We start from the raw sequence: 21,043 nt of genomic DNA on the forward strand, positions 1-21,043 counted from the left end.
ATTACCCTTTTCGAATTTTTTGTTTTGATGGTATTAGCACATTTCTGGTCAGAAATGTGTTTTGAACATTTAAGAACAAAATTATGGCACTAATTAAGGCTAATATTAATCTTGTACTATATATTCAATGAACGATTAATGCTTTAGTCAGTTTTATTATATTAAGAAAATTAAACATTAAAAACAATGTTATAAGTTCAGATTAGAGATAATTTAATAATTAAAAAACAAATGAAATAAAATAGCAATTTATTAAAATAAATTTTAATTAATCTAATTTCACATATGAATAATCACAGGGGCTTCATCTTCGTCCTCGGATTCCAGGTGTTCAAAATCCCAATAAAAAGATTGTGTTAGGCTTTGCTGAAACCTCTCAGTTTTAGATTTTAGTTGACCATCAATTTCTGAACCTTGAATAGTTCTAAATAAATTTCTTAACTTAACATAAATAATATTATTATTTGTAACTATGTCCGCCAAAAACTCTTCTGGAACTTCTTTAATTTGTACATCAATAACATCAATAAAAGCATCATACAATTTCCTATGCTTTTTTAAACCAACTTCACATGAACAAAAAAGTACAAATAATTTTTTCCAATGATCAAATGCTTCTAAACTGTGTCCAACCAGAAAGCATATGTAGGCAAATTCCAATTCGCCAATCAGATCCATGGGACTAAAATATAAAGGTTTAGTAAAATATAAGACATATAAATTCTAATATTATACTTTGAGTATTTAGAAACCATAAAATCCAACACATATGATGAATCTAATGAATGTCGTGTTATTTCAGATGGTGATGATCCTTCAGGATAATTTCTCTCGGGAAATTTCGTTAATCTCAGTTCTGTCCCATCTTTTACCTTTAATTTTGGTAAAAATGCATCTTCAGGATTATCAGATAATTTCATTCTCTTTGTAGAACTACTACTATTATCAGACATACTAGTGCCTGGTACTGGTTCTGAATTTTTTATATCCTTCTTAATGCCTCTTGGTCTCTCAGCATCAGTGGGTGATTGAAGTTCAAGAGCTGAACTGATTTGTCCATTTAAGGGTGTCAGTCTTTTAATCAAACTTTCTAAAAATTAGATGTTTTGATAATTTAAAAAGAAATTAGTATAAAAAATTGATAAAATCATGTGTACAATGTATTATCAAGAACTTGCCATTCATATTTGAAGACAGAGTTTTCCATCTTTCATGAATATTATAAGGATATGGCCCTAGGAAACCATCCAAAGACTTAATGTTATCTTTAAGTCTAACAATTTCTTCCTCAGAGACTGGCTCTTCACTCATTCCCTCTAGTTTTTCATCCCATTTCTTTACAAGCATCTCTGACTGTCTGAAATTATGAAAGAATCCAGTTCTGGGGGCGACGTCGCCAGAATCATTTGCAGCGCTGTAGAATATATAATGAATTCCTGGAGGTATCATTTTTACTCCACGAAATTTTTCACCGGTGTTCCACGATTTCATATCGATGCCAAAAACCGTTCCTTCTGGCACGTTTAAGAAAACGAAGACGCCGCCTTCTTCAAACAACTTTAGCGCCGTTTGTTGGTCCATTATAGTCAATTATTCAAGTTACGATAATACTACGTAGACTGTACTGACTAACCAACAAGAAAATATTAGTAATAGCAATTGTTTATTTTGCATCAATTTGTTGAACATAAAAAATAAGGTTATGTTTTATTTTTGGGTGATGTAATTACAGGATCCTACCTTTTAGAATGCTGTGATGCTGATAATCTTACAGGATTCTAATTTAACAGTTGATATCCACTGTATAAGTGAAAGTGAAAGGGATCATATATTTTTATTTACAATTTTCTAGAATACTATTAAAGTCTAAATGATATGCTTTCACTTATTGCTTGAAACGTTAACATAATTATCTTTTTGAAAAAGAAAATATTTTTAAATAAATATGTTATTTTAATTAAACGTTCCCTCGATGTGTTTCCCTATAATTTCATTATTAAATTGTTTTTTCGGTTCAGTATTGTTATGGATACGCAAAATAAAATAATTAGTAAGTTTAATCAACATATAATTTTATCAAAAAAGTTAGTTCTAGTGTTTTTAATAATGTAAAAATGGATAGAGTAACGTTCGTTTATGCATTCTGTGTTGCGTGCTCATGGGGCTCAAAATTTAATTACGTATTATATATTTATTTCAAATATTGATACGTGATATTTATATATTAATTTTCATTCCTTCTAACAAAAATCACACATTTTTTAAATATTTTTGAGTCGTTACTACTTTTGAAATCATTTTGACTTGAGACGTTGTCTAATTTTTTATATAGATAATTGTTTTGTTTATTTTAATCATATATTTGACAATGATAAATATATAGTTTTTATAGTAAATTTATTTATATTGTATATTTTTACATATTATTTCAGTTATATTGATCTGTTGTAATTGGCGCTGGAAGTCGGAAGGTAAATGATTTCATAGTTGAGCATACGGCTAATAGATAGCACCGTAACTGCCATTGTGACGTTACATACGGACTTTTCTAGATTGTCGTTTTATCTCTTTCCTGTTGGTCATTTCTCGTTCTAGCACGTTTTGGCCTTGCGGACGGAATATTCTCGAATCCACATTGACTGGAGTTTTCCTTGTGGACGGCATCGTCAACTATCAGATATTGTTCGGCTTTCGTGCGGAATCGATACGATTGCTATCCGGACCACGTTTTTACTTGGGGTTCCAGAAGTATTGATTATTTCTGAGGTAAGTGATGGGTTGCACTCAAACGTAACTGTATTCACATTCATGTTTTCTCGTACTATTCACAGAGCTTAAATCTCTGGTAAAAATGGTGAAAGAGACCAAGTTCTACGACATCTTGGGGGTGAAACCCGGATGCACCGGTGACGATTTGAAAAAAGCCTACCGAAAGCTGGCTTTAAAATACCATCCGGATAAAAATCCCAACGAGGGCGAACGCTTCAAGTTGATCTCCCAAGCCTACGAGGTGCTGTCCGATCCCGAGAAGAAGCGCATCTACGACATGGGTGGCGAGCAGGCCCTCAAAGAAGGAGGCGGCGGTGGAGGCTTCCATAGTCCCATGGATTTGTTTGAGATGTTCTTTAGCGGCGGTATGGGAGGCTCCAGAGGCAGGAGGAGAGAACGTCGAGGCAAAGATGTGATTCACCAACTCAGTATTACATTAGAGGAATTGTATAAGGGTACGGTTAGGAAATTAGCTCTTCAGAAGAATGTTATCTGTGATAAATGCGAGGGCAGAGGCGGAAAAAAGGGCGCTGTTGAGACTTGTCCCACTTGCCGAGGAACTGGAATGCATGTGCAAGTACAACAACTAAGGCCAGGTTAGTTTTAAGTTTACGATTATTGTAAAATTTTTCACTTTCTGATTGATTATCTTAAACCAAAATTTGATTTATTTTAACAACATATTTTCAGTATTTGTTGTTTCATCATTCATTATTTTCATATTTATCTGAAGAAATATGTATATGTTAATTAAGACACTACAACCAAAACTAAAGAAATATATCCATAATTAACTGTTGTAATAAACTAGTAAACAAATAATTTCACAAAAGATAAGAAATTTAATTTTTGCTATTTTAAAAATTGATTATAAACAAATGAGATTGCATATTCTAGAAGGTCACAATAAAACACTTGTTACTTATTCTTTTGTTTAACAAATATTTAATCTAATACATCATGACAAAAAGTGGATATGTTCTCCTGATTAAGTAACATAGTAAAAAAAAAAATAATATTAATTTAATAACACATGATTTTCTGGATTAACTGGAATTTTCTTTGGGCGCGTCTGTCTATTTAGTTACCTAGCAACCAGAACCCCAATTTATTCTTCATAGAAAAAATGTAACATTTAGATTTAGATCTATTTTAATTACTGAATTCCTATAGTGAAAGATGATTCCAAGTATTTCATCTCTGATAAAAATCATTACTTGAAAAGATATAATAATTATTTATGCAAAATTCTCTATTAATTAATATGACTAGTAAACATGACATGACTAGGTATATTTACTTTTAACATTTGACCTTAACTGATAACTCTAGAAATACAACTTAAATAAGTTAATTTATAAAATAATATAGTCAAAATTTAATAAAATAAATGAATAATTTAGATTAAATTAATGAATTAATAGTTCTTAAAAATTGACTAACAAATTTTGTAATTGTTTTTATAAAAAATTAATGATGAAAATGGACTTTATAAATTGATTAGTACATTTTATTTATGACTGCTTTATTTATAGTTCATTAAAAGGATTTTCCACATGTAATGCGTCATTAATGGCACGGCTCTAAAGGTCAACCATGCACTAGCTATGTAACCAACATTACTGATGCTCGTATTTTTAATTGTCTTGATAATTTCGATACAACATTCAACAAAGATAAAATAATACACTCACAATAATAATTTGTTACAAATGTGGATTAAATTGTTGCATGTTAATTGATGATGTGTATGTATTTAAATCTAATTGTCGATATATTTATTTTAGGCATGCTCCAACAAATTCAGTCTATGTGCCCAGAATGCAGAGGATCGGGAGAACGCATAAATCCTAAAGATCGTTGCAAGCAATGCAACGGTAAAAAAGTTATTAGGGACCGGAAAATTCTAGAGGTTCACGTAGACAAAGGTATGTCCGACGGTCAGAAGATCTTTTTCAACGGCGAAGGCGACCAGGAACCGGAATTGGAACCCGGAGACATCATCATCCTGTTGGACGAAAAGGAACATCCGGTGTTCAAACGTTCTGGAAACGATCTGTTGATCCGTATGGACATTGAACTTATCGAAGCGTTGTGCGGTTTCCAGAAAGTCATCAGGACATTGGACGACCGCGATCTGTTGATCACCACACTGCCGGGCGAGGTAATCAAGAATGGCGAAGTCAAGTGTGTACTGAACGAAGGCATGCCCCAATACAAAAATCCATTCGAGAAGGGACGTCTGATTATCCAATTCATGGTACAATTCCCCAAGACCATTCCACCAGAAAACATTGAACTGTTAGAAAAAGCACTGCCGCCGAGAACTGAAGTGATGATCCCCGATCAGGCGGAAGAATGTACTTTAGTAGATTTCAATCCCGAAGAGGAGAGCAGAAGACGGAACCAGAGGAATGCGTACGATGAAGACGACGAACTTCATGGGCCCGGACAACGTGTGCAATGTGCCACTACGTAATATAGTAATTTTTATTATTGTAATTCATATATTAAATTCGATCATCTACTATTATAACAATAACTTTAGCATACACTTCGTAGTCTAGTTTAAAAGGCGTTATTCGTTTCTGTGGCATCTGGCTATTGCTTGTGTCCAAATATTTTGAGAACCTCTCTCAGTTGTCCTTTTACAGACTTCTGATCACTACTGTTACATAATTGGTTTTTTGCCATTTTATATCATTTTTTAATAGGGACAATTGGGCGATGAATTTTATTAATTTAAGTAGTGCATTAATGTGTTCTAAAACTATTTATTAATTTAATTCCATGATGTACCGTGGCTGTATTATATTTTTTCATTCACATTGAAATCCTTTATTTATAGGCAGGTTAATAATAAATATTTTTTTTATATCGCATTGGTGTTTTTATCATTAAAATAATGTAAAGGATATGGAATTGTAAAAGATACGTAAAAATAAAATACTTGAAATAAATAGTTGAATTTGTCGGCGTCTTAAATTATTACAAATTACATTGCACCTTAACATTTCTGGTGACAATGAGAAATATTTCTGAGTAACGTCTCAAAGTTATGATAATTGCCTACTATAAAAACACTTGATATTAAAATACAAAGAAATCATTTATGGGTTTAATTGTAGGTTAAATTTTAATAAATGCCATCAGATTAAACATATTTTATTTTTCCTTTAAGATATTTGTCTAAAATTAAACATCAAATTAAAAGGAATCTTTGAAATAAAAGATTGAAAGTGTTTTAGGTGTTGCTTGTATTAACATTACACATACATAGAAACGCAATTACATCAAGTTATATTTAAGCAATTTGTATATCTCCAGCCTCAAAGGTATATAAATTGCATATTCGTAATAATATAAAAATATATCAGTTTTTCTACTCAAAACAAAAATACATCTGATCTAATCTGACAAGCCCTGTAATTATGCCAATCCAGCCAACAATGCCGCTTTATTCCCTAACGAATAATCATTGATTAAATCATATTGCCAAGATCGAGATATGATCGTTTAAAAAATTAATAAGAACTGTATAATGTGTGTCGTTTATTATTCGGACAATATTCTGCATATTCCTCCCAAGTGCAGCCCGTAGACATGCAACATTCCGATGTTATCGACGATCCCGATCGTTTAATTCCTCTTTTGAACTGCAACAAGCTTTTTGCTTTGCTGGGAATCAACCATGGATAATTTACTGAAATTTATAAAAGTATTAACTTAGCAACAACATATAATATAGAGACTTACATTCATCTGACTCCATAAAATAATTTTTAAAGGTCGGGTCGGTTCTTCGTGTAAGTTTGTAAATGTCCTTTTCACATGCCCAATACAAATGTCCTATTAATCTTTCTCGACATCGTGCGTGTTTCTCTTTATGCCATGCGTTTTGCCAATCCGTTTTGGATCTATGAATGCAACAACAAAAATTAAATTAACGCTGAATATTTAAATTAATTATTTGAATGAAATAATTATATTTAATAACAATAAACAGACATATACAGTTAAGTTATAAGTTAAAATCTGCTAAAGGTTGCAGTTGTTTGTAAATACTAATAAAATAAACAGTTTGTCAATAAAGAATAGTCCGGGGTAGAAAATTAGACGTTAAAATAAAATTGTCTCTTAATTATTTAAAGTAGCAATTTAAATTTAATTGGAAATTATCTTTTACGTTCGGAATTTTTGAATGGAAATTTTTAATTAAACCATCTATAATGATTATGTGGGTTGACACAACATTCGACATTATTCATCTTTGTAAATTTATAAATAAGGGTTCCAGTTCATTCCTTACACAATAACAAGTCCCACTATACTGAGTGATTGCTGTAGCATTGGTATTATTTCAAATCATAATCTACAGTGATAATAGTTATTCCTGTAAAAATTAAGCTTTAGTAAAATTAACTTATCAATTCTTATACCAAGTTTTACCAATTTCGACAAACTAAAATGCAATAATTTAAGCTTTACTATTGCTTTAAAAATTAAATAAAAAAACTATATATGTTAAAATTTTAAAAAAGTTATCTTCATACTATAATAAACTAATTAATTTAATTTCAGGTTTTCAGAAATTAATAACACTAATTTTTCTTAGAAATGTTTCATTACCGATGATGTAAATAGATTTTAGAATTTTTATGGAGACTTTAGAACAAATTTAATTCCTTCCAAAACAATATTATAATTAAAAGGTCGAGGTCCTTTTCCACGTTCTTAGGAAGCGATGATTTCAAATTTAATTATCAATAAATAGGTATAAGAAAGTTTGTTTTAGTTATATAAGTACACATATTTAAAGCCCAATGAACTTTTAAATTATTTCAGTTTAAATAAATTAGTAATTACCGTATTTTTCGGACTATCAGGCGCACCTTTTTACTTAGATAAATAAACTCCAATTGGCTGCGTCTTATGATCCGAAGGTAACATCAAAATATATTTTTCTAAAAATGATATAAATTTGAAGTGAGTCTTATAGTTTGAGAAATACAGTAATTACAACTAATTATTTATCTATTAATTGATGAAAATAAATGTATGAAAATTATTCATAAATTCAACTGATGACATTACTAGGATAAAAAAATAATCAACCATTCGAAGATTACAATATTTTTTAATGTTACCTGTCTCTAAAAATAAGATCCAACTCCCTGTCGGGCATAGCCCCATCCGTGATGTCGAGCAATAGCCACAACGTGGCTATCGTGGAAACCGGAAACTTCATATTTTCATTCAAACATCCAGTACGGAACTATGGTGGACCAGCTTCAAGACACTGATGAGAACCGACTGTCCGTCCATCCGAGATGGTTTTCTTGCTTCGACACCGAGCGCAGACGCTTTTCCAGGACCATTCGGAAATCATAGGTCGCCTACTCCTTTATTAGTTATAATGGTGTGTGAATTTAAAGTAATTCCTACAATAATGTTCAGGGAGATGGTATAATTAAATCAATTGGAATTGCCGATTACATTAATGGTTGTTAATTTATTAATGACTGTAAATATCCACGTCGAATGGATGAATAGACGGATTCATTAATTCAAATGACTTAATCGTCGAATTTCATGATCTATTTTAAATCAATATAGAAAAAAACGCAATTAAAAGACAAAAAATTATTCGTAACATTTACTTAATTGAACGGTCTTAAGGACAATGGATGTAATGAGAATAACAATAATTTAAATAACAAATTATATTGGAAATGTCTGGAGCGAACTAACGAACTGAAAAAATCTCCATAAAGAACAGAAATTTACACGTCCTTTGTACACGAATCGAATGGCAAACAACATTTCAATTGACGCAATAAATTTTATGCGGTGAGAATTTTACGATGTCTTAGAACAAGAGGATCATGTCCGTCTGTTGACATGTGATCCTAATTGCCTAATTTATTGCTGGAGCGGAGATTTATTAACTTTTATTGGCGCCCGATCTTCCACCTAGCCTGTCCGTTTGCACATGGATAAAACATTATAAACTTCAGGACATTTTTTAGCTTCAATGATTGTTTTGTAAATTTTGTTCGTAATTTATTTTTATTTTTGGAAAAGTATAATAATTATGTAAACAAAACAAAAGATTTTGAAGAAATTTCACAATTCGACATTAAATGATCCTCTTATTAAGTGTATATGAAGCAAAATATACGAAGTAATTAATCTATATATGGTTAATTAGTTATTTTAAATTAATTATTATAATTAAATTTCTAGATTTTCTATTCTATTTGATATAATAATTTCTTAAATATTCGTCTCACAAGAAAGTTAGAATAAAAATTTGGTTACGAAAAATTAGCTAATTTCGATTTTAAACCAGTTGTGATCTGTTTGTGAGACATCACGTGTTCAAACTGGCACGTTATAGTTATAGTTTGTAGTTATATTTGTAACTGTGCACATTCGCATGATCATAATCGTACATCCAAAAATTGTTATTGGATATGGTCAGAAATAGAATATATCGACTAGAAAAAACTTGTTAGTAATACTTCCTACACACTTATATTGTCAAAATTTTTCGTAAAGTATTAGGAATATGCACAGATAAGAGAAATTTAAAAATTGACAAAAATAAAAAACTAAACATTAATATAAGAAGAAAGAATGGACATTTGAGACAAAATAAACAATGAACATAATCTTACACAGTTGCCTGCAATTGTTGATCTTTGTAGAATCATTAATTCTATCGTTATTCAGTTTCCAATTGCATTTGTTTATTTTACATTTGCTCGGCGAATCATTAATGGTATTTTACCACACAAATTATTTGTTTAACAAAATATGTTTATTTGTGTATCCATTTCATTTAATTTAAAAAATAAATTTCCATTCATGGCCATTTCCAAATATCACACGTTTTAACACCTATTTAAAAAATATTTGCGCATTTAATACAAAGTTAGGAAACGTACTTATTTTTACCTCCCGCTGTTAAAAGCACCGCGTCCATGCCAAAGGTAGCACCGTGAATGTTCCAGATAGACATAAACATGGACACGCGTCATCATAACAAGGGAAAACGTCGTTTCCCGACGATTGGATGACTCAAGGAATCCCAGTTTTGTTTGATATTGGTATGTGGGCGACGCCGCCACTGTATAGGAAGGCTATAAGAACGGCCCGTGCCGAAATATTCGTAGTTAACCTGCGAACCTCATATCTTTAACAGTGATCTCAGGTGATAGTGATAGCAGAGAAGAAAAAATGCCAGGACCATCCAGACCACTGTGGCAGGTCAGTCCTATGAGCCGACTGTTTAGGCTAATATTTATTGTCTGCGAAAACGATTATTTATTTGACATTCAAACAACGCATTTTATAAAAAAAATTATATTTTACAAAAGCCTAATAATACTGTGGTGATAAAACAATAATAACAAAACTATTTTTTTAAAACGAGATTTGTTGAGAATTTTCTACAATGATTCACTGGTTCTAAGATTAAAATGTTTTTATGGTACCGAAAATACTTCGGGATTGTCATATCTGTGACAAATTTCTAATTATATTTCGAGCTTTTACAGGGTGCTTTCAAAAATTATACAAACGTATAATTAGTCTATTGTGATTTGTTGCAATTTAATGCCAATAGTAGTAAATTTTTTTATGCCAAAGAGTAATATGTTTTGACACGGGTTAAACATTTGGATATGTGCCAGACTATTTGCGAATGATAGTTTGCACTAGCAAATTAAACGAGATGGTGGATAAACTTATTACCAAAGTATTTAGACATATGTTAATAATTACTTTAGACAGCTTTTTACTAAAACATGAATATACAACACTTTTATCAGTTGAATGATTCTATAAACACCACAACAACTGCACACTAAAAATATACATTAAGCTAAGTAAAAGTAAAATCTCAATAATTGAGAATGAAAATGTGATTTTATCTGAAAAACAAATTACATGGTTACTACCAAATGCTGTTTACATGAAAGTATTTTTTGAGTGAATCATGGTCACGCTTCTCAAAAATATTTCAGGTGAGTTGAGAAACATGTGTTTTATTCTGGGATTCAAGGACTCTTTAATTTGGAAAAACAATTGTCAACAATCAGCTAAGGACTTTTTTTGCTTTTATTTATTTTCAAAATTGATATTTATAATAATAATATTAATAATATTTTTATTCTGTCTGTAATTTATTGACTTAATACTGATTTCATAAATAATGTTGTCTCAAAAAAGTGTCAGGGAACAAAATACATGTCATAACACCTCAAAAATAATTTATCACTAATATTTTATCATTTAAACCAAATTAGGTATAATTTTTTGTTTGTCTAATGTAAATTTTAAAATTTTCAAAACGATTTCAGTACCTCTTGAAAGCACCCGCATTTATGTACCAATTTGTTCAAATAAAATAATTAATTCGTAAGATAGGACCTCCGATGCATGCAATACAAAATCAAAAATAACACATCTGAATTAAAAAACAACTTATTCAACAAATTTTGCATGAGATCGAAGATCCTAGTACTAAAAACCGCCAAATCACTTTAGATCCGAAATCCAAAAATTGGCTGGTATGTTATCGAAGACCTTCTTCAATATGTCAATCATAATATCCTCGATGGTCTTGGACAGGATCGGATTCAGTGACTCAGCTACTGGTCTCCAATTCGCATTGAGATAGGCGTTCGTTGATTCCTCTGAAAATAGATCGGATGATGCGGTTTGTTTATTCGTTCAGAGATTATTTACCTAAAGCCTTGATCCCGTCGAATAGGTTGCCCATGTGCAATTTCAGACCTCCAATACTGAATTTCACGTGGACCGCTCTCACGTTGAAGAAATGGAAGCCATCATGTTCGATGAGGTTGACGTCACTTTTTGCGTAGATGTCCAAATTCTCTAATAAAGCAAACATTAGGTACAATTAAAATATGTTTATATTATAAGTTTTACACAGATAGTATTAAAGGGTATTTGTAAATTTACACTTGTTGCCACAAAATGACAATTAAAATCTAAATTCAACACATTTCTGTTGTGATTTTACAATTAATTGTGTTAAATATGCTCATAAAATTTGCAAATCACATCTAGTTTATTGCGAATTATTTTCAGTGCTCTACATAAAAACGTCGTTAATAAATGTCCACGAATGTGATTGCTATAATAAATTTGGCAATTCGAAAAATTTACGAGGCAAACAATGTAAATCTAAATTTAACTGCGAAATCTTAATCTAAAATTACAAATTTGACATACGATCAGAAAATTTCTATGTCAAGGTGAATAAATGTGTGGAAATCTTGATTTGTTTTTGGTTAATCAAATATTATTTTAGAATTCTTTTTTTTTAACTATACAAAACCAAATGGTTTAATTTATAAAAATCAATTTTATAATAAAATTTGCAATAAAAATTACCAAATCCATTAGTTACCTCAACATTCTTAAGTATTACATATATATTTCAGTAAAATTTGTAACCTGCCAAATGAAACTACTTTAAACCAATATATTTTTTAAATTACTTGTTACTGTCACAACATTTTGAATAATTGGAGTTGGCAGAGTGATTATTAATAATAACGATGTGAATTGATGGAAAACTCTTTAGTGAATGAATATGTTACGTGATACTTTCAGAATCCAGAAAGTTCTGTCTATTTTTGACGGCGCCCACACTTCTAGCCTTAATTCAAAATATAAATGTGTTATTCGTCGAATGTGCGTAATATTCCGATGGTTAATGGACTAAAAATAATGTTGGCATCACCCCAAAAAGTTTTACAGATATATTTTCGGATAACATTGGAAAAACCATACCCGAAATCAAATTTATGGAAAACAATAGTCTAAAACAAATCTACTGAATTTCGATATGGTAGAACTTTGCAATTACGTTCTGTAATACAAAAATTCAAAATAAGTTAAGAATACTAATACTACAGCAACTGGCAAATGCAGATTTTTACTCTATACACATACCATTTGTACCCTTAATAATTTTCACTTACTTGCATCGAACCAACAGGTACCCTTGCCCCTGAGCGGTATGACCAAAATTCTTCCCAAAAGTTCGTATTCTCCATCGATTCGCAGTCTGGGAAGGTGCAGTTTCGTATGGAAGTCATATGTTTTGTTGTCAACTGTGTTATGTACAACTTTTGTGTTGCCGAATCCTACCACTGTCACATTTGTTAGCGAGGCATTTACTGTTACGGGACCACCTCCTCCTTGTAAAATCTGAAAATGAAACGAACAATTTTAAATTTGCGAATTTTCAAAAACGATAAAAGACGTAATTAATGAGGTGTTAAAGTGTTGGAAGATTATTGCGTACACGCTTTGTGTCTCATGTCGAAATGACACTTAATTTCATATTAAATGATGCTGGACATATATTTTATCTTGGCCAAGTTTATTTTTATTTCGACATATATTCTCGCATTGATTTAATGCGTCTTTATGTAGGTATGTAAAATTGAAGCCATGAAGGATATAATATAAAATTGTTACTTATTTAATTCCCCTTATTACAAATCATCACCTTAATAATTATTTAATTACATAAACGATTTCCACACTCTTCTAACGCATGTCACCTATGCCGACCACTTATTTCCAAATATCTCAATTAAAATGAAAAAGCGACGCTTGCCAAACCATGGTGTGAATTATCGTTTTGCAAATAATGTACTGTTTTCATAATTCGGGTCAGCAATTACACGCGTACTGTACGAATACTATATTCATATTGCAAAACTTGCCGTCACATTTGTCGAGATCTTATGAAAATCTTTCTTGAAATAGGCTTTTGTATTTATCAGATTCATATAGTAATTTACACAATTATTTGCATTGCTTAAAATACAATCATAATTCAAATAATAGAATATTTACTTTATTTATATATATTTATTTATATATTACAAATTTAGTTGTATTCCGAACTGATCTATCGAAATTATTCGAGAAGTTAAAGTACTTCTACGTGTAAATCTCAATTGCCAATTAATATTTAGAAGCAAGATTTTATAATAATTTTACAAAGTTTATTTTGATGGTTCGTGCCAGATGTAATTATCATTATTTCGTGTACATAAATATCTCCAGGTGTTCAATCATAATAATCGTACTCCAAATTAAACTAACTTAAATATTATTCTACTCACTTTAATTTTATCAACCTTCAGAGGATCCAGGGGTTCCAGTCCGATTTCTGGTATCCCTTTTGGAATTTCATTGAACAATCCCTGTACTGAAATTGTCGAACAATTTGCGAAATCTGGATTGTTCTTAATTTTACAAGTACTTATGTATTTTGCTGAAACAAGTTTAAACAAGATTATTCAGATTAACGATAATTGTATTCATGTTGATTGTTAATGTAAGTTTTCACATGATTTTCTGTAAGTACATAACAATTGCATTAAGGATAAAATACAATAAACAAAGGTGAAAGTAATGTAACTATTTAACAATTAGAATATATGAAAAAATGTAGCAGATATAGAAATAGGGAGATATTTTAAATATAAAATTTATAATTAAAAATATCAAAATTTGAAGAACACAAATAATTTTTAAATTTAAATTATTTATAAATAAACTTAAATTACTTAATAGCACTAAAGCAAATTGTATTAATTATTTGGTCATTGAATATTTAGTTGAAATATTAAATAAATATTGAAATTCGATTATAATTTAGAATTATATAAAAGAGAATAATTTAAATTCTTAAAACTTAATTTTAATAGTTTCAATGAAAACAAAACTAAATCAATGTAATAAGTTTAATTTAATTTTTCATTGTTCTACAATCTTTTGAAAATAAGAATTAAATATTTGAATATATTTATTATTTGTTCGAATAATTTGATTCAATATATACTATTAAATATTCAATATTAATTATTTATTTCTAAAAATATATAAATATAAAATAAACATAATTAATAAATAATTAAAATTTACATTTTAATAAAAGTGAAGGGACAATTGATTTTAATTTGTTAATTTGTATTAAAATTTTATTGTTTATTACTTTTTACATAAGTTAAAATTTCTGTAATTTTATTGTAAATTAGTTAGAACTCCAGTACAAAATGTACAATCATATTTAAGACAAACGACATTCAAAAATACATTAAAATTAAATTTGTCATAAATAAAATTTGTTAAACACCAATAAAAAACTTACGTTGAATGTCTATAATCCCATAGACCGAATGGAAGACGGCACAAACTAACAAACTAGTCCGCAACATGTTAACTAACGCTCTTCAGTCATTTGCAGACATATTCGGCAAAATACTTTCACTAATCCTGTGGATTTCTGCTCAGTGCGTCTCTTTCGCTTATATAACGCAATCTGAAAATGCCTATTATCTATCGCAACCAAATCGACAGATGTGGAAATTATCGGGTTTTTGTGTTTTATGTGTATGTAGTTTTTACACAGTTATTGGGCAATGTGCACTGGAGTTTAGACGGTTGTCGAAACTTCTGCACGCCAGGACGAACTTGTTGGCACGACGTTGCTGTACTAACTTTGATTCGTTATAACTAGTTATTAGATACAACTTAAATTGTTCCAATTCATTGGTTTATTAGGTTACTAATGACTACCACAATAAAGACTTTAAATGAGATATTTCTATTGATTTAGTTAAAACAGAAAATTAAGGGGAAGTAGAACTGTAACTATAAGATTTATAATTTATATTATAATAAAAATGTATTTTATTGTTATGAATTATAAATTTATTTCAAAATAGCATGAAATGAGTACATATGAAATCCATAATTAAACTAGTTGATTGGTAATGAACAACATCAAAATTGAATTATATCGCAACTCGATGTACCAACAACAGTTCCAACAAGTCCAAAATATCATAGAGCATTTTCATGTCACATCCAGATGAAGAGAAAGCAGGTCGCCAAAGTCAAACGATTTTTGTATAACATGTCCATGTATCTAGTGCTGGACCATGGCGTAACACACGGTAGTGGAGTGATACGAAACTGAATTATGTAAGTGCGTTTCTAGTTCAATGTCGAGTTGAAGCAGTTGCATCTCTTGGTCACCGTTCAAGAACAAACAAATGTTAGTCAAAATCCTATGCGAAATATCATAAAATCATAAAAAAATAGAAAAGCAATTTATTTAGATGCACGTGCAATCTCCAATAATTATTTTAGACAAAGGATTTGAGGTGCAACGTCATGTCTATGACAGTATAAATAAGTATGCACTCGAAAATAACTATTGTGAATTAGTAATGGCACAGTTATCAGATGACGTCATAACGATTTATTTCAGAGATAGGACAGTGATAATTAATAGGTTGCATTGTCTCTACACAAATATATGTTTATTGACTATTATTATAACGACAGTCAATTAAACATGAACAAAATGGAACAAAAAAGGTGCAAAATGTGCTTAAAACAGCTTCTTAAAGAAGAAGTTAAATGTATTGGTCCAGGCTGTGATATAGTGTTGCATCTCAGATGCTTCGATAACATTGGAGAAGTTATAAACATCGAAAAAAACAATTTCAGATGTAAAGAGTGCGAAAAGAATCTTCAGGAACACGTGAATTTTTTAAGGACTAAGTCAAATTTTGTAGATAGTGAAAACAATGCGATCAAAGTGGAAAATGAATGTTTAAAACGGGAAATGCGATTGTTGTATAAGCATATAGATGTGATGGAATTACTTTTGGAACAGTTAAGACATGTAAAAAATGTAAGTTAACATTTTTAATTATAAATTAAATTATTCAAATAAATAATATTGCATGTTTAGTTTTTACATTTTATTTTATTATTTATATAATATAATATTTATTTATATTTATTTCCATAAATTATATTTACTGTATAAATGAACAATACCAAAATTGAAAGATCCCCCTTTTATGAAATTTAATCATTTAATATAAACGGAAATTACAGTTGATAATAATGACTACAAAAGTGATAATTGAATAACGTTTATCGTAAATATCTTGTCTTGTTGTACCATAGAATTCCTATCTTTTCAATAATTCATATCATGTGTTTTAATAATAAGAATTAAATAAAACTCACAATAACAATATTGCCAGTATATTTAAACATTAATGTGTTGTTAGCTCAATATAAAAACAAAATGAAATGGAAAAAGTTCTATTAATACATCAAAGTGTTAACAGTTGACGGTATTTTGGTAAACAGCTGTTCCATCTAAATATAACAATTTATTCATCAACATTGGACACTAATATATACAAAAAAAAATTATTTCGCTTACTCTACAATTTATAAAAATAAATATTGCACATGACTGAAAATTACATATGACGGGTATTTCCGAAACCACCATGTCCGGATTGAGATGCGCCCTTGTTGTAACCCATTTGGAGGTTCAATTCACCTTCATGAGCCCTCAACTGCTCCTCAGTGAAGGTCCTCTTGTTTTCGTCAGCCATCTTTGGTCCTAGACTGGGTCCGTTGTACTCCGGATGTTTTTGTGTAATGCGGCCCAACGCATACAAGGACAAAGCCACCTTAATAAAATAAAACACAAATACAGAATTGTAATACAATCTGAAGGGGGAATTTTCCGCACCTGTGGAATGTTCCTTCTTTCGAATAAATCGGCAGTCTGGAAGATTTCTTCTTGAGGCAAGCCGTAGGCTTTGGCGGCGGCCTGGAACCTCTGAATGTTCTCCATAAGCTGGAAATTGGTGCCCTTGGTCTGGATCTTCTTTACAGATCCCGGTGACAATTTGTTGGCCAGGTTGCACAGAACCACGCCATCCTTTAAGATGTCCTCGAACTCGCCCTTTGGCACCGGTTCGCCCAAAACGGCGAAAATCCAGTTCAGGACTTCGCTTTCCAGTTCCTTGTTACGTTTCTGTAAAACCGTGGTTATGTAAAAGTCGGTAATTTCTAAAAATATTGAAATGAAAACGGCTATTTCGGTTGCTGTCTATTATTTTACGAAAATTACACGTACTTGTAAACACAAAACCTAAGCCATTTGGCAAAGGTAAACAATCTAAATATAAAATTACAGGTGTGCAATTTCTCCATAGAAACAGCAAAAGTCAATTGAAAAAAACATTTTCAATTGATTAATTTGATTTTTAAGCAATTTTAATGTTAGACTAAACTGGTGAAATAATAAGCAAACACTAATATTTTACTTACGGACATGGTTGTACGTTTGGTTTGGACGTCGCGACGCTTCAGACTGAGGCGTCCGTAGCCCAGCTGATGGGCTTTATGAGAAGCTGGAGCGGGGGCGTTTGCATCCAGTTGTTTTTTCAAATCTGACGATTTTCATAATACTATCAGTAGTGTTCGATACGATTTTATTTTTGATTTTTATTTACAGAGGTTGCGTAGGAATTTTCTACGATATTAAAATATAAATGACGATTCAAAACAACTGTGGAAAATACTATACCCTGTTATTTTGAAATTTCCTGAAATGTTTCTGATAGACTTAACTTAGGATCACGGCTTTACCAAAGATTAAATATATATTTAAGCTGTAGCATTACATTATAGATTGGTGGAGATTTTTTAATAAATTTTGGACACGCATTATACAATTTTTAAATTTAATTTTTTAAATAAACTTTAAATTATCAACTGAAAGTCCAGGTTACTTTAAATACTAAAAAAATTATTCATTTTAAGATAATACAATGTAAATAGATGAGCTATAATGATAAAATAATATTGGCAGGAGCTTATTTCTATATGCTTATATTTCATATGTGTTCTCAAAAATAAGATATTAATAAATGTTAAATAAGTTGTAACTTATAAGAATTATATATTTGTGAAATTATTTTATAGATTTTATTCAAATCTGACATGAACTTCCTTTTAGGATTAATAATTGATGCAAAATTAACATATTTATGAACAAATTAATTGCATAATTCTATAAAAAACTAACTAATAAAATGAGTTATGCACGACTTTCGCTGACAATTCAAGAAACGGAACTAGAAACGTTCAAGAGATTTATTGGAGGCATGTTGCCTTGCTCGAAATAGCACAGGACAAAAATAAAAAGTAATCAAAGCTAATTTTAAACATTTATCATTTTACAGTCATGCATTTATCTCGCACCCACTAATTGGTGTATTTCATAATTAAGTTCATTGTCAATAAAGTAAACAAATTTAGAACAGAATCATAAATATAAAAAATTTGTTTACCCTTGATTGAAATCTAAAGGGCGCCAAGTTCATTTTAGTTAATTTTAAACGGGTGAAAGCATCAGCGGGAAAAGTTACAAACAATGGGTTTGTAAAAATAGTACACACTCCCACGAGATTATTCGTTCACCTGCTGAAAAACATTGGTTACGTTATAATGACGAGTTAATTCGTCACTTCCGTGCTCTGATTGTTTTTTAACTATTGCGAGATGGTGGCTATAATTCAAAGCTAAATATATTTTTTTCTTTTATTATACACTGTATTCCATTAATACTTTTTATATAAACATATAATTTTATCAAAAATGACTCCAATTATGGAACTTATTTTCATTAAAATGTAATGCTACAAAATTATAAAAAACAAAAATATTTTTTATTTTGTATTTTTTTCCTACAGAATAAGAAAAATATGTATGATGATTTGTAACACTTGATATCAAATATGACCTTTAAAGTCAATTTATCTTATACATTTCTTCCAGGTTGCCGGTAAACGCGACCCAGAACAGGAAAGGGAAGCACAAGCTTGGATCGAGCAGGTGATTGGCGAAAGATTCCCACCCGTTCCATATGAAATCGCCCTCAGAGACGGTATCATTCTCTGCAAGCTGATGAATCGCCTAGCGCCCGGCATAATCTCCAAAATCAACACATCCGGCGGCGACTACAAAATGATGGACAACCTCAGCCAGTGAGTATCGCCGCTACGGCGCAACCCGAAATCGGTAAAGCGCGGTCCTCACGCACTAATGGTATTTTTTACGTAGAGCTCCTCCGGTCTCTGCTGCCCTGTTATAACGAGGAAGTTTTATTATTGTCCTTGGCCATTTTGATTTCCAATAAAAAAAAAGCAAGTGTTTGGAATTTCGTTGGTAATTTTTGTGATTTGCCGGCCAAGTATGAAAATCAATTTTTTATAACAATTATATGCTCTACATAAATCATCCACTATGAAATCGAGGCATCAGGAGAGCAGAGGTGGAAAGAGTCTCTCCACTCACGAAGCGACTCAAGTCTTCCTCGCACCGTTTTAATTAAGGTGTGCGTATTAATAATATTACGTATATTGGACGATATAAATGTATATTTTATAACATTTCATCAAGACAAGATATCTAATTAACACAACAAAGGGACGAGTATCATCAACTAGTGCATTTAGCAACTTTGGTATCAGGAAAGCAGAATACTCAAGGTGTTCTGTGACTCAAGACGATTGACAATAGCAGTTGCCTACCTTATCTATTCAACATGAATGAATCTTTGCTCAGAATTTTTAAATATAGTATAACCATATCTCAAAGCCTAATTTGATTTTCTAGAAAAAATTTAATATCAGTTTTGAAAATAAATTTCTGTAATTTTCAGGTTCCAGAAGGCGTGCGTGAGATATGGCGTTCCTGACGTCGACCTGTTCCAGACTACAGACTTGTGGGACCAGAAAAACATCGCCCTGGTGACCCAGAACATTTTTGCCATCGGACGTACCGCCTACAAACACCCCGAATGGAGAGGTCCCTGGTTGGGTCCCAGACCATCTGAGGAGAATCGCCGTGAATTTTCGGAGGCGCAACTTAGGGCCAGCGAAGGCATCATCGGCCTTCAAGCCGGACAAAACAAAGGCGCCACTCAGGCCGGTCAAAATTTCGGTGCCTCTAGGAAAATTATTTTGGGAAAGTAAATTATTGGTTTCCCGTCAAATTGAATAACTTAGCTCTAATTTTGTATTTATGAAAGATAATTTATATTTGTATATGTATTTATTTGGTGTATTAAATTATATTGTACCTGCTATTACTAAAATTATTAACTTTGGTAATTACATTCGGTTCAAATAAATATTAAGTATTTTTATTTATTTAAACAATTCCTAATACCTTTTTATGACGTATAACGTGTTAGAAATTCAAATGGTGATAGTCGTGATTTTATTTTTCAAACTTGTCATTATCTAAAAATTTAACATTATTATATTATTAATTATATTAAATACGTTTGTCATTTTGAATAGATGTTGATTTTTTCAATTAATAT

At 30.8% G+C, this 21,043-nt stretch overlaps 6 protein-coding genes across 8 annotated transcripts; 2 read left to right on the plus strand and 4 right to left on the minus strand.

The window, feature by feature from the left end:
- Nucleotides 1-232: 232 nt before the first annotated feature.
- Nucleotides 233-1,673, minus strand: LOC109598761 (protein AAR2 homolog). Its single transcript, XM_020014685.2, has 3 exons — nt 1,179-1,673; nt 736-1,090; nt 233-682 (listed from the first exon to the last, which is right to left on the minus strand). Exons 1-3 carry the CDS (start codon nt 1,579-1,581, stop codon nt 280-282), a joined length of 1,161 nt encoding a protein of 386 aa, XP_019870244.1. The 5' UTR covers nt 1,582-1,673; the 3' UTR covers nt 233-279.
- Nucleotides 1,674-2,577: 904 nt separating this feature from the next.
- Nucleotides 2,578-5,651, plus strand: LOC109598759 (dnaJ homolog subfamily A member 1). The gene is made up of 3 exons (XM_020014683.2): nt 2,578-2,766; nt 2,832-3,365; nt 4,557-5,651. Exons 2-3 carry the CDS (start codon nt 2,852-2,854, stop codon nt 5,246-5,248), a joined length of 1,206 nt encoding a protein of 401 aa, XP_019870242.1. The 5' UTR covers nt 2,578-2,766; nt 2,832-2,851; the 3' UTR covers nt 5,249-5,651.
- Nucleotides 5,652-6,008: 357 nt separating this feature from the next.
- LOC109598753 (probable insulin-like peptide 7) lies at nt 6,009-9,853 on the minus strand. 3 transcript variants are annotated; one of them, XM_049965323.1, is made up of 4 exons: nt 9,730-9,853; nt 7,917-8,210; nt 6,526-6,686; nt 6,009-6,472 (listed from the first exon to the last, which is right to left on the minus strand). In XM_049965323.1, the coding sequence occupies exons 2-4, from the start codon at nt 8,015-8,017 to the stop codon at nt 6,294-6,296; spliced, it is 441 nt and encodes a 146-aa protein (XP_049821280.1). In that variant the 5' UTR covers nt 8,018-8,210; nt 9,730-9,853; the 3' UTR covers nt 6,009-6,293. The 3 variants fall into 3 exon arrangements, with proteins under 3 accessions (XP_049821280.1, XP_049821279.1, XP_019870236.2); XM_049965322.1 differs by having other exon boundaries at nt 9,720-9,836; XM_020014677.2 differs by lacking the exon at nt 9,730-9,853 and having other exon boundaries at nt 7,917-8,614.
- A 29-nt stretch (nt 9,854-9,882) lies between these two features.
- On the plus strand, nt 9,883-20,850 carry LOC109598756 (muscle-specific protein 20-like). The gene is made up of 3 exons (XM_020014680.2): nt 9,883-10,041; nt 19,492-19,700; nt 20,378-20,850. The coding sequence occupies exons 1-3, from the start codon at nt 10,012-10,014 to the stop codon at nt 20,688-20,690; spliced, it is 552 nt and encodes a 183-aa protein (XP_019870239.2). The 5' UTR covers nt 9,883-10,011; the 3' UTR covers nt 20,691-20,850.
- LOC109598742 (putative beta-carotene-binding protein) lies at nt 10,584-15,466 on the minus strand. The gene is made up of 5 exons (XM_020014662.2): nt 14,978-15,466; nt 13,947-14,098; nt 12,789-13,017; nt 11,524-11,673; nt 10,584-11,471 (listed from the first exon to the last, which is right to left on the minus strand). Exons 1-5 carry the CDS (start codon nt 15,042-15,044, stop codon nt 11,314-11,316), a joined length of 756 nt encoding a protein of 251 aa, XP_019870221.2. The 5' UTR covers nt 15,045-15,466; the 3' UTR covers nt 10,584-11,313.
- LOC109598757 (muscle-specific protein 20) lies at nt 16,878-18,129 on the minus strand. The gene is made up of 3 exons (XM_020014681.2): nt 17,980-18,129; nt 17,396-17,683; nt 16,878-17,333 (listed from the first exon to the last, which is right to left on the minus strand). The coding sequence occupies exons 1-3, from the start codon at nt 17,983-17,985 to the stop codon at nt 17,118-17,120; spliced, it is 510 nt and encodes a 169-aa protein (XP_019870240.1). The 5' UTR covers nt 17,986-18,129; the 3' UTR covers nt 16,878-17,117.
- Nucleotides 20,851-21,043: the final 193 nt, after the last annotated feature.

This window comes from Aethina tumida, chromosome 3 (genome assembly GCF_024364675.1).
Source record: "Aethina tumida isolate Nest 87 chromosome 3, icAetTumi1.1, whole genome shotgun sequence".
NCBI lineage: Eukaryota > Metazoa > Arthropoda > Insecta > Coleoptera > Nitidulidae > Aethina > Aethina tumida.

What these genes read in the sequence shown, in the direction of transcription:
- LOC109598742 (XM_020014662.2), bottom strand. Translation starts at nt 15,044, where the DNA reads ATGTTGCGGACTAGTTTGTTAGTTTGTGCCGTCTTCCATTCGGTCTAT. An exon ending in TGGGATTATAGACATTCAAC is followed by an intron (nt 14,099 to 14,977) that starts GTAAGTTTTTTA and finishes AACTTGTTTCAG; the next exon opens with CAAAATACATAAGTACTTGT. An exon ending in CGACGGGATCAAGGCTTTAG is followed by an intron (nt 11,472 to 11,523) that starts GTAAATAATCTC and finishes ATCTATTTTCAG; the next exon opens with AGGAATCAACGAACGCCTAT.
- LOC109598761 (XM_020014685.2), bottom strand. Translation starts at nt 1,581, where the DNA reads ATGGACCAACAAACGGCGCTAAAGTTGTTTGAAGAAGGCGGCGTCTTC. An exon ending in TCTGTCTTCAAATATGAATG is followed by an intron (nt 1,091 to 1,178) that starts GCAAGTTCTTGA and finishes TCTAATTTTTAG; the next exon opens with AAAGTTTGATTAAAAGACTG. An exon ending in ATGGTTTCTAAATACTCAAA is followed by an intron (nt 683 to 735) that starts GTATAATATTAG and finishes TTTATATTTTAG; the next exon opens with TCCCATGGATCTGATTGGCG.
- LOC109598757 (XM_020014681.2), bottom strand. An exon ending in AAAGAAGGAACATTCCACAG is followed by an intron (nt 17,334 to 17,395) that starts GTGCGGAAAATT and finishes TATTTTATTAAG; the next exon opens with GTGGCTTTGTCCTTGTATGC.
- LOC109598753 (XM_049965323.1), bottom strand. Translation starts at nt 8,017, where the DNA reads ATGAAGTTTCCGGTTTCCACGATAGCCACGTTGTGGCTATTGCTCGAC. An exon ending in GATCTTATTTTTAGAGACAG is followed by an intron (nt 6,687 to 7,916) that starts GTAACATTAAAA and finishes TTGCATTCATAG; the next exon opens with ATCCAAAACGGATTGGCAAA. An exon ending in TTTTATGGAGTCAGATGAAT is followed by an intron (nt 6,473 to 6,525) that starts GTAAGTCTCTAT and finishes TATAAATTTCAG; the next exon opens with TAAATTATCCATGGTTGATT.
- LOC109598756 (XM_020014680.2), top strand. Translation starts at nt 10,012, where the DNA reads ATGCCAGGACCATCCAGACCACTGTGGCAG. An exon ending in CATCCAGACCACTGTGGCAG is followed by an intron (nt 10,042 to 19,491) that starts GTCAGTCCTATG and finishes CATTTCTTCCAG; the next exon opens with GTTGCCGGTAAACGCGACCC. An exon ending in ATGATGGACAACCTCAGCCA is followed by an intron (nt 19,701 to 20,377) that starts GTGAGTATCGCC and finishes TGTAATTTTCAG; the next exon opens with GTTCCAGAAGGCGTGCGTGA.
- LOC109598759 (XM_020014683.2), top strand. Translation starts at nt 2,852, where the DNA reads ATGGTGAAAGAGACCAAGTTCTACGACATCTTGGGGGTGAAACCCGGA. An exon ending in AGTACAACAACTAAGGCCAG is followed by an intron (nt 3,366 to 4,556) that starts GTTAGTTTTAAG and finishes TATTTATTTTAG; the next exon opens with GCATGCTCCAACAAATTCAG.